The sequence below is a fragment of the Sapajus apella genome, unplaced genomic scaffold, assembly GCF_009761245.1.
Source record: "Sapajus apella isolate SASKATOON/1434 unplaced genomic scaffold, GSC_monkey_1.0 scaffold34, whole genome shotgun sequence".
Classification (NCBI taxonomy): domain Eukaryota; kingdom Metazoa; phylum Chordata; class Mammalia; order Primates; family Cebidae; genus Sapajus; species Sapajus apella.
In genome coordinates, this window is record NW_022436974.1 from 2,014,838 (window position 1) to 2,027,479 (window position 12,642).

General features: G+C 36.8%; 1 protein-coding gene across 1 annotated transcript in view; it reads right to left on the reverse strand.

Annotated features, from left to right (window-relative positions):
* Nucleotides 1-12,642, reverse strand: part of CNTN5 (contactin 5) — a 1,397,849-nt gene that overhangs the window by 174,252 nt on the left and 1,210,955 nt on the right. The window contains exon 14 of the mRNA XM_032295928.1: nucleotides 2,286-2,413. Within this exon, the coding sequence (XP_032151819.1) occupies nucleotides 2,286-2,413 (128 nt within the window). The remainder of the gene's footprint in view (nucleotides 1-2,285; nucleotides 2,414-12,642) is intronic.

The window sequence follows — 12,642 nt, forward strand, 5'->3', positions numbered from 1 at the left end:
CAAGGATCATTAAGTAAATAAAATATTTTTGGCTGCATTATCTGCACATGTACCCCAGAACCTAAAGAACAATAAAAAAAAAAAAAAAAAAAAGAATTTTTGATGCCAGTCTCAGTGACTCAGGCCTGTATTCCCAGCACTTTGGGAGGCTGAGGTGGGTGGATCACCTGAGGTCAGGAGTCCAAGACCAACCTGGTCAATGCGGTGAAACCCTGTCTCTACTAATATACAAAAGCTAGCCAGGCGTGGTGGCAGCCGCCTGTAATCTCAGCTACACAGGAGGCTGAGGCCAGAGAATTGCTTGAACCCAGGAGGGGGCAGATTGCAGTGAGCTGAGAGCACACCATTGTGCTCCAGCCTGGGTGACAGAGCAAAACTCCGTCTCAAAATACATAAATAAATAATAAATAAATAAAAGAATTTTTACAATAAAAATGTTACATGTTTCATAAGGAAGAATTCAGGGAGGGTTTACTTCCTTAAAGATGAGAGGAGGCTACAGGGCAATAGAAAGCACCTTCCTCCAAATTACCATCTTAATGGAGATAAAAAGATAATACTACTACACCACCTTGTATTTGCTTTACACAGAAAGCTCTTAGGAGTAGAAAAGTATTTTATAATCAGCAGAAGGTACCTCTTTTTGTACTTTTGCTGCATTGTAGATGGCTTGAGATATAAAAAGAAAGGTAGAAACACTGAATGAAAATGTTTTTTGAGAAATCAATGTTTATGTTTAACCTACTTAGTGATTCAGTTAAATTTTAAAAACAGATACATTTTTTTACTGGGGTTAGTTAGAGTAACTTTGAAGCAAGAAAGCCCAAACAGGATTTACATTTGAGTTAAGTTAGTGATTAGATGATTACAACATGATGTGTTTTGAATATAGCAGAAAGGTGAGGAAGATAAGATTTTGGTTTTATCTTCCTTCCTGATTAGATTCCTGGTCATAGATACTTTAAGAAGATTTACACAGTGATTAAAAATTAGCTTAAATTCCCTATTCTAGGTCTATTGTTTGCAACAGTGCAGTTTGATGCAACACCACTCCTAACGACTGATCAGATCCTTTAATATTCCGTGTCCTTCTAAGTAGTCACTGAGAAAAAAATGCAATCCTGAGACAGGAATGTCACTGTCAATATTAACATTGTGAAGTCAAATATTCTATATGACATTCTAAGTTCTGGCCCATCAGAGAAGACAGATAAATGCAGTATACTGTAGTTAAAAGTTTGTGGGAATTGGACTATTCTAAGTAAATAAGCTCATGATTAAGAAAATAATATTTTTGTTATTATTTTTAAAATGTCTTTGGATCTAGTATTGCCTTATATGAAAGCAGACTGACTGGCACACAGAAGGAATAAGAAAAGAACTGACAGGCTGGGTTTGAGTCCAGTAATGCATTATATAAATGAATGTATGTTTTAAATTTTGTTCCTTTCTTTCTTGATGTTCTCTCTTCAAAAATATCAGAGTACTCACTACTTTAATTACATTTTTATTTTAAAGACAGAAAATATAATGTTTTTATATTTTTATGGCCAGAGTGTGATTTGCCATGCAATACATGTACAATGAAAACAACTTATTAAAGATACGTTGTGAAAACCATCTAAAGGGATTTAGCTACCTAAGATATGAGATTTTCTATCACTAAACAATGACAGAGTCTCAACAGAATGTTCTAGGCTTGAAATCTAGCTTATTTTAGGACCAGAAAATGAATGGAAACATATAAGCAGTTATATTAATATTTCTTATACAAAAATAAAGGCATATAAAAATTTCACTGATGCAGAGATCAACAAACAGCTTTGGGACCAGTGTATCTAATGTGAAGTCCTGTACCGCCCCTCCATCATACCCTCCTTCTGCTGCTCCTTTCTGCCCCAAATCCCTAGTTGAATTGATAATAGAGTAATATTCCTGATTGATGATAAAATTATTTTTGGTAGAGGAAAAGCATTTTTATATTGTTGGTATACTTTTAAATTTTGAGACACCGACTAAAACTTCAGAAAGCTTGCTTTATTCTCTCACAAATTTTACTCAGAGCAAAATAAAATTTCTGCCAGTAAGAGCTTTCTTCCTTTTTGGTACCCTAAATGATAGAAAGTGACAATTTGGCTGCTTTAATTCTACGCTTACAATGTATTTTATACACAGGAGCATGCACACACCTAAGTGCAAAGAGAGATGCATTTGTATTATATCTATTTTCTTCCTGATAAGGCCATGAGACCACTGTTGTAAAACATTTACCTGTGTTGTCTTACCTTTTACAGATAGTGAGGCTATAATTTCAGCGGAACCAAAGACATTTTCCCCTCGGCAAACATACTTTCCCTCATCTGATTTAGAAGCATTTAGGATCCGTAGACTCCCGTCTGGAAGAATACCTATTCTGAAAATTATTTAAAAAAAGTTTTTTTTTTTTCTGTTTTACTGCAATCAGCTAAATAGTAAGAAGCAATGATGAAGTCTAAAATAATTTTTAGGGTGATAAGACAAAAAATCACTGTGAAAATATGCAGTGATAGAAAAATATTTTACCCTTTCAGAAGTATAATAAACTTAAATTTTCTTATATTCAAAAAGGTTAAGGAGGTACAAGATATTTTTCTTTTGACATTTTTTGACATAAATTTTAAAACTTGCAGAAAGGGTGACCCTGAGTTTGGTTATTAGAACTTGTTACTATAATATCATAATAGTGATATTTTAATATTAAGCTTGGGTATTTTACCTAAAACCAAGAGTGACCTCAAAAGTCAAATATAAAAAGAAACAGCATAAAAATATAGAGGAGGATAAGTACAGAACATAAAATTAATTGTATACAGCCAAGCGATGATTTATGGCAGTTCCGTGCTGCCACCAGAGTAGCAAGAGTATGAAAATGCAACCTGATAGCTGGGCTGCTTGCACTGCACTTTTTAAACATAAGAACATGATATCTAAGTTGCATTTGTGCTCTTTCAAGACCTTTGTTAAAACTGGACCTTCAGTTTCATGTGAAGGTGAAAAATTAAAGCATTATTAAAAATTTTTAGAAGTTCAGTGAAAATGAGGTTGACATTTGGAATTACCGTATTCTCCTGTGTATTCATCATCCCAGGATTATACAGATTTCAAATTTAATTAGTACTTTTGTCCTTTTCTCCCTTCTGTGTTCCAGAAATATAACCTATTATTTCACCAGTGCATCAACCTAGTCCAGCAACCTGAAACATAATAGACACGGCTGTTGTGGTTTTAGTGGATATGCCACTAGCTTTGGGTAAGAACCAGTAGTTCCTGTGAACTTAAAAATCCTAAAATTGGATCCTCCTGATTGTGAGAAGGAGAATTTATTCCATGGCAACATGATAATATTAAACTATTGAAGAATTAGAAATAATGACTAAATGTTTAGTCAACATTCTTTATGTTATTTTAAAATAATATAAATATTTTATTATAATACGAATGCATAAAGTGTATTTAATCTTGCCAGTTACCCAGAGCTCATGGTTATTTAGAGCACTGAACTTCATAACAATTGATATTAGATTCTAGGCTGCTGAAAAAAACTGCCTATGAATTTATTCTTACATATTTTCATTAATAAAGATACCAGTTTGAAAACATCGTATGGTTTCCAATATGGATCAAACTTGATTCATCATATGTAAGAAGGAAGATAAATTTAGAAAAAAGCCAAACTAGGAATGATGAATTGGATTTTGTCATTTATGTCTAAGAGATATGCTAGCTTAAGGCATTTGAAAAACACAATGCCCTTAAGAGTTACGTGATGCATTCAAGATCGTCAGTGAAAAGTTCTATTCATTATTTAGTGTTCATTTTATATAAAAATGAAATATTTAATTCCATTTCAATCCCAAAGATGCCTGAGCTACAAAACAATGTATTTGAAAGCAAAATTTATACTCTTTGTAAACAAACATCTTCTTTTAAGAATTAGTGATAATTGACATTTATTTAAATTTCTATAATTTGTGCTGATTGTTAATATCTTGAAAATACATGGAATTTACTGACCAGTAAATTCTAATCTAGCAGGTGAGAGTTTGGCTTCAAAGTTTACCTTAAAGAAATAAATATATCTTAGACACTGATAGTATTACAGTTTTTGATTTAAGGTGAGTGTTTTCTTACTGACAGGAGGGAACATTTAACATAAACAATTTTTTTTTTTTTTGAGACAGAGTCCTGCTCTGTCACCCAGGTGGGAGTACAGTGGCAAGACCTCCTCTCACTGCAACCTCTGCCTCCCCAGTTCAAGCGATTTTCCTGCCTCAGCCTCCTGAGTAGCTGGGATTACAGGCGCGCCACCATGCCTGGCTAATTTTTGTATTTTTAGCAGAGACAGAGTTTCACTATGTTGGTCAGGCTTGTCTCAACCTCCTGACCTCATGATCCGCCTGCTTCTGCCTCCCAAAGTGCTGGGATTAAAGGTGTGAGCCATTGTGCTGTATGCTAGGCCCCTGATCCACTTGGGGATGCAGAATTTTGAATTCCATATTTTAAAAATTCAATTTATTTCATAATTTTATTTTAGATCCAGGGGATACATGTGCAGGTTTGTTACCTGGGTGGGTATATTGTACAATGCTGAGGTTTTGGATTGACTGATCCCGTCACCCAGGTGGAGCACAGTACCCAGTACTTTTTCAACTCTTGTCCCACTTCCTCCTTCTCCCCTCTAGTAGTCCTCAATTTCTATTGTTGACATTTTTATGTCCCTGCGTTCCCATTGTTTACCTCCCACTTATGAGTGAGAACATGTGGTATTTGGTTTTCTATTCCTGTGTTAATTTGGTTTGGATAAGGGCGTCTAGCTGCATCCATGTTTGTTGCGAAGGACATGATCTCGTTCATTTTTATGACTGCCTAGTATTCCATAGTGTATATGTACCATATTTCCTTATGTAATCCATCACTGATGGGCACATAGGTTGACTTGATGTGTTTGGTATTGTGGTTAGTGCTACAATGAACATATGAGTGAATGTGTCGTTTTGGTAGAACTATTTATTTTCTGTTGGATATATAACCAGTAATGGGATTGCCGGGTCGAATGGTAGTTTAAGTCCTTTGAGGAATCTCCTAACTGCTTTCCATAGTGGCTGAGCTAGTGTACATTCCCACCAACAGTATGTAAGTATTCCTCCTTCTCCTCAGCCTCACTAGCATCTGTTGTTTTTTGTCTTTTTAATAATAGCCATTCTTACTGGTGTGAGATGGTATCTCATTATGGTTTTGATTTGCATTTCTCTGATGATTAGTAATGTGGAACATTTTTTCATATGTTTGCTGGGCTCTTGTCTGTTCTGTTATTGTTGTTTTAAGACAGAGTCTCACCCTGTCACCAAGGTGCAATCAGAGTTACTGCAGCCACAACCTCCAGGGGATGCAAGGGATCTTCCTGCCTCAGCTCTCTCATTGCCCCCTGTGGCCCACTACACCAGGTTAATTTTTGTATTTTTTGTAGAGTTACTGTTTCACCATATTAGCCAGTTCCTAGCTTGCCTCTTGTGTGTCTTCCTTTGAGAAGTGTCTGTTACTTCTTTTGCTCTTTTAATGGGGTTGTTTTTCACTTGTTCAGTTGTTTAAGTTCCTCATAGATTCTGGATATTAGACCTTTGTGGTATGTATAGTTTAAGAATATTTTCCCCCATTCTATTTACTATATTGATATTTTCCCCAGGCTGTTTACTATATTGATGGTTTCTTTTGCTGTGCAGAAGCTCTTTAGTTTCATTAGATCCCACTTGTCAATGTTTTTGTTGTGGTTGCAATTGATTTTGAGGACTTAGTCACAAATGTCCAAAGATTGATGTCCAGAATGGTGTTTCCTAATTTTTCTTTTAAGATTCTTTTTTTCTTAATCTTTAAATTTTTATTGTACTTCAGATTCTGGGGTACTTGTGTAGATCATGCAAGATTGTTGCATAGGTACATTCAGGGCAATGTGTTTGCTGCCTCCATCCCCCAGCACCTATACCTGACATTTCTCCCCACATTATCCCTCCCTACCTTCTCTCCTATCCCTCCCCTAGCCCCAGCAACAGACTCCAGCGTGTGATGCTCCCTTCTCTGTGTCCACGTGTTCTCAATGTTCAACACATGCCTCTGAGTGAGAACACGTGGTGTTTGATTTTCTATTCTTGTGTCAGTTTGCTGAGAATGATGGTTTCCAGGTTCATCCATGTCCCTATACAGGACACAAACTCATCGTATTTTATGGCTGGATAGTATTCCATGGTGTATATGTGCCACATTTTCTTTGTCCAGTCTACCATTGCTAAGCATTTGGGTTGGTTCTAGGTCTTTGCTATTGTAAACAGTGCTGCGATGAACATGCATGTGCATTTATCTTTATAATATATTGTAATGATTTATAGTCCTTTGGATATATATCCAGTAATGGGATTGCTGGATCAAATGGAATTTCTATTTCTAGATCCTTGAGGAATCGCTATGCTGTCTTCCACAATGGTTGAACTAATTTACACTCCCACCAAGACAGTGAAAATGTTCCTATTTCTCCACATCCTCTGCAGCATCTGTTGTCTCCAGATTTTTTTAATGATCGCCATTTTAACTGGTGTGAGATGGTATCTCAATGTGGCTTTGATTTGCATTTCTCTAATGACCAGTGATGATGAACATTTTTTCATATGTTTGTTGGTCTCTTAAATGTCTTCTTTTGAGAAGTGTCTTTTCATGTCCTTTGCCCACATTTCGGTGGGGTGTTTTTTTTGTTTTTGTTTTTTGTTTTTTGTTTTTTTCCTGCAAATCCATTTTAGTTCTTTGTAGATTCTGGATATTAGCCCTTTGTCAGATGGGTAGATTGCAAAAATTTTTTCCCATTCTGTTGGTTGCTGGCTCACTCTGATGATTCTTTCTTTTGCTGTACAGAAGCTGTGAAGTTTAATTAGATCCCATTTGTCTATTTTGGCTTTTGTTGCCATTGCTTTTGGTGTTTTAGTCATGAAGTCCTTGCCTATGCCTGTGTCCTGAGTGTTTCCGCCTAGATTTCCTTCTAGGGTTTTTATGGTGTTAGGTCTTATGTTTAAGTCCTTAATCCATCTGGAGTTGATTTTAGTGTAAGGTGTCAGGAAGTGGTCCAGTTTCTGCTTTCTGCACATTGCTAGTCAATTTTCCCAATACCATTTAATAAACAGGATATCCTTTCCCCATTGCTTGTTTTTGTCAGGTTTGTCAAAGATTAGATGGTTGTAGATGTATGGTGTTGCTCTGGAGGCCTCTGTTCTGTTCCATTGGTCTATGTCTCTGTTTTGATACCAGTGCCATGCTGTTTTTATTACTGTTGCCTTGTAGTATAGCTTGAAGTCTGGCAGCATGATGCTGCCAGCTTTGTTCTTTTTGCTTAGGATTATCTAGACTATGCAGGCTCTTTTTTGGTTCCATATGAAGTTTAATGTGGTTTTTTCCAGATCTGTGAAGAAGGTCTTTGGTAGTTTGATGGGGATAGCGTTAAATCTATTAATTACTTTGGGCAGTGTGGCTATTTTCACAATATCGATTCTTCCTAACCATGAGAATGGAATGTTTTTCCATCTGTTTGTGTCTTATTTCCTTGAGTAGTTGTTTGTAGTTCTCCTTGTAGAGGTCCTTTACCTTCTTTGTTAGTTGTATTCCTAGGTATTTTATTCTTCTTGTAGCAGTTGTGAATGGGAGTTTGCTCTTCATTTGGCTCTCTGTTAGTCTGTTATTGGCATATAGGAATGCTTGTGATTTCTGTATCCTGAGATACAGGATTTCAGTATCTTGTATCTGAGATACAGATATAGGATTTCTGAGATACATGATGTAGGATTTCTGTATCCTGAGATACAGATACACATTGATTTTGTATCCTCTGACTTTGCTGAAGTTGCTTATCAGCTTAAGGAGAGTTTGAGCTGAGATGATGGAGTCTTCTAAATATACAATCGTGTCTGCAAATAGTGACAATTTGATTTCCTCCTTTCCTAATTGAATACCCTTTATTTTTTTTTCTTGCCTGATTGCTCTGGCTAGAACTCCAATACTACATGGAATAGGAGTGGTGAGAGAGGGCATCCTTGTCTAGTGCCAGATTTCAAAGGGAATGCTTCTAGTTTTTGCCCACTCAATATGATATTGGCTGAAGGTGTGTCATGAATAGCTTTTATTATTTTGTGATACATTCCATCGATACCTAGTTTATTGCGAGTTTTTAGTATAAATGGCTGTTGAATTTTGTCAAAGGCCTTCTCTGCATCTATTGAGATAATCATGTGGTTTTTGTCTTTGGTTCTGTTTACGTGGTGAATTACGTTGATAGGCTTGCGTATGTTGAACCAGCCTTGCATGCCCGGTATAAAGCCTATTTGATCATGATGGATAAGCTTTTTGATGTGCTGTTGCAATAAGTTTGCTATTATTATTTTTTTTTCTTTTTTTTTTTGAGACGGAGTTTCGCTCTTGTTACCCAGGCTGCAGTGCAATGGCGCGATCTCGGCTCACCGCAACCTCCGCCTCCTGGGTTCAGGCAATTCTCCTGCCTCAGCCTCCTGAGTAGCTGGGATTACAGGCACGCGCCACCATGCCCAGCTAATTTTTTGTAGTTTTAGTAGAGACGGGGTTTCACCGTGTTGACCAGGATGGTCTCGATCTGTTGACCTCGTCATCCACCCGCCTCGGCCTCCCAAAGTGCTGGGATTACAGGCGTGAGCCACCGCGCCCGGCCTAAGTTTGCTATTATTTTATTGAAGATTTTTGCATCTGTGTTCATTATGGATATTGGCCTAAAGTTTTCTTTTTTTTGTTCAGTCTCTGCCAGGTTTTGGTATCAGAATGATGGTCTCATAAAATGAGTTTGGGTGGATTCCCTCTTTTTGAATTGTTTGGAATAGTATCAGAAGGATTGGTACCAGCTCCTTTTTGTATGCCTGGTAGAATTTTGCTGTGAACCCATCTGGACCTGGGCTTTTTTTGGTTGGCAGGCTATTAATTGCTGCCTCAACTTCAGCCCTTGTTATTGGTCTATTCAGGGTTTCCACTTCTTCCTTGTTTAGTCTTAGGAGAGTGCAAGTGTCCATAAATTTATCTATTTCTTCTAGGTTTACTGGTTTGTGTGCATACAGTTGTTTGTAGTAATCTCTGATGGTAGTTTATACTTACGTGGAATTGGTGGTGATGTCCCCTTTACCATTTTTTGTTGCATCTTCTTGATTCTTCTCTCTTTTCTTCTTTATTAATCTGGCTAGCGGCCTATTTTGTTGCTCCTTTAAATAAACCAGCTCCTGGATTTAGTGATTTTTTTTAAGGGTTTTTTGTTTCTCTATCTCCTTCATTTCTGCTCTGAACTTAGTTATTTCTTGTCTTCTGCTAGCTTTTGAGTTTTTTTAAATCCTGCTCCTCTAGCTCTTTCAATTTTGATGATAGGGTGTTGATTTGAGATCTTTCCTTGCTTCTCATATGGACATTTATTGCTATAAATTTCCCTCTAGACCCTGCTTTGAATGTGTCCCAGAGATTCTGGTACATTATGTCCTTGTTCTCATTAGTTTTGAAGAACATCTTTATTTCTGCCTTTGTTTTATTATTTATCCAGTCAACATTCAGTAGCCAGTTGTTCAGTTTCCATGAAGTTGTGTGGTTTTGAGTTAGTTTCTTAATCCTAAGACCTAGTTTGATTGCACTGTGGTCTGAGAGACTGTTTGTTATGATTTCTCTTCTTTTGCATTTCCTGAGGAGTGATTTACTTCCAATTATGTGGTCAATTTTAGAGTAAGTGCAATGTGGTGCTAAGAAGAATGTATATTCTGTGGCTTTGGGGTGGAGAGTTCTGTAGATGCCTATTGGGTCTGCTTGTTCCAGTTCTGCGTTCAAGTCCTGGATATCTTTGTTAATTTTCTGTCTCGTTGATCTAATGTTGACTGTGGAGTGTTATAGTTTGAGGTCTTAAATTTTAAATCCATTTTGAGTTAATTATTGTATAAGGTGAGAGGTAGGAGTCCATTTTACTTCTGTTGCATATGACTCATCAGCTATCCCAACACCATTTATTGACTAAGAAGTCCTTTCCTCATTACTTATTTTTGTCAACTTTGGTAAGATGGCCGTAGGTGTGCAGCTTTATTTCTGGTTTCTCTATTCTGTTCCATTGGTCTATGTGTCTGTTTTTGTAGCAACACCATGCTGTTTTGGTTACTGTAACCTTATACTATAGTTTGAAGCCCTGAAATATGATGTCTCCAGCTTTGTACTTTCTGCTTAGAATTGCTTTGGTTATTTAGGCTCTTTTATGGTATCATATGAATCTTAGTATAGTTTTTTCTAGTTTTGTGGAAAAAAAAATAACATTGGGAGCTTGATAGGAATAGCATTGAATCTGTAGACTGTTTGGGCAGTATGGACATTTTAATAATATTGATTTGTTCAGCTTTGCTGACAATATGATTCTATACCTAGAAAACCCTAAAGAGTTTGCCAAATGGCTCCTGACACTGATAAACAACTTCAGTAAGGTTACAGGATACAAAATCCATGTACAAAACTCAGTAACATTTCTATTCACCAATAACATTCAAGCAAAAACAAAATCAAGAATATAATGCTACTTACAATAGCTGCAAAAAAATTTAAAATAACTAGGACTAAATATAAAGGGGAGATAAAAGATCTGTGCAAGGAGAACTGTAAAACACTGTTGAAAGAGATAATAGAAGACACACACAAATGGAAAAAAACATTTCAGTGTTTTTTGTCTGTTAAGTGGCAGTGTCATTTTTCCAAATTTCTGTCTACTGATTCAAATTACAAATGCTTACCAGCTGAGCTTATTTTTTTTAACTTCACAAAGAAAAATACAGATTAGATAATTAATGTGATTTACATTACAATGTCTGGTTATTGCACACATAATTACTTAGATAATTTAATATCAAATTAATATTTCCTTACAATAGAGCCCCTTTGTACTCACTCCTCTGCTATTACCATGTGGCTTTTACATTACAGAATTTTCATATATGGGGAGTAATTCTGCCCAGATACTCTTTCACTTGGAGAAAGGGAGTGAAGGGAGAAATGAGGTAAAGGTTTTTAGGGGCCAGGAGAGATTTTAGAATGTAAGTCAGCATTCTAGCATTCAGGATCAAGTCACACTTATATCGTGGTCTCTAGACTTCTCCATAAGTTTCTGTCTAGCCCTAGAGATGTCTTGCTTCTCACCTTGCACCTAGTTACTCCATTTCTGCTTTGTTAGTCTGTCCAGTAGCCCATTTCATGTAGAACAGCATTGTGATTACCCCTATCTTGCAGGTATTTATTATTGATTTCTTATTGCCTATCTTGATTTTGGGACCATTTTCTGGATGCTGTATTTTTTATTTCATTTTATTTTTATTTATTTTTGAGACAACATTTTGCTCTGTCACCCAGGCCACAATGCAGGGCACAATCATGGCACAGTACAACCTCAACCTCCTGGGCTCAAGTGATTCTCCCACCTCAGCCTCTTAAGTAGCTGGAACTATAAGCATGCATCATCATATTGGGCTAAATTTTGTATTTAGTTACTTATTTATCTGTAGAGATGGGGCCTTGCCATGTTGTCCATGCTAGTCGTCTCAAACTCCTGGGCTCAAACAGTGCACCTGTCTCAGCCTCCCAAAGTGCTGGGACTATAGGCATGAGCCACCAAACCCAGCCTGGACACTCCGTATCTGTGTTTGGCTTACTTGTCAGACACTACACAACTTAATTTAAACCTTTACAGGTAGACTGCTTGCCTGAAAGTATCATCCCTTTACCCATTGTGATATCATTTAGTGGTCTCTGATTTCTAGATTACATTATTTAACAACAGAAAATTATTTCTTCACAATTCTGGAGATGGACAGTCAAAAATCAGGTGCCAAAATGGTTGGGTTTGGGTAAAGCCTGTCTTTCTGGCTTGCAGATTTCTGCCTTCTCACTGTGTGCTCACGCGGCCTTTCCTCAGTGCATATGTGTGGCAGAGAGAGAGGTTTCTTTTCCTCTTCTATCACCAATTCTATTGGCTTGGGAGCCTATCCTTATGAACACATTTAACTTTAATTACTTCTTAAAAGTCCTACCTCAAATACAGTTATATTGAGGGTTAGGACTTCAGTATATGCATTTTGGGAGAACACAGTCCAGTCCATAGCAGGTCCTTCCTCTGCTTCCACAAATTCACAAGTGAAGTTAGAAATCCCTTCTCCACTTAACATGCCGTACACTTGTAGGAAGCCAGGAAATAGATACTGAGATCTTACTCTTCTTTATCACTCCCACTGCCTCATTCCCAAGGAAAAAAGAACCCACTGATGTAGTTCTTTGGGGTCAGTCTCTTGAGGCATAGTGCAGAATATTAAACAGTGGAGAATGAATCTGGAGAGGTGAATGGAGAATACCTGATCAAGGTGTGACACAATAGTTTCAAAAAGCTAGAAATGAATTCTTAGACTTAAGGAAGTTGAGAGAGTAGAACTTATAACTTAACCAATAAAACTTCAATTACAGATCAAAGAACAAAACCCACAAAAAGTTAAAATAATTTGTTTGACCCCATGATTTATGTATGAGTTAATTTTCACACTGCTATAAAGA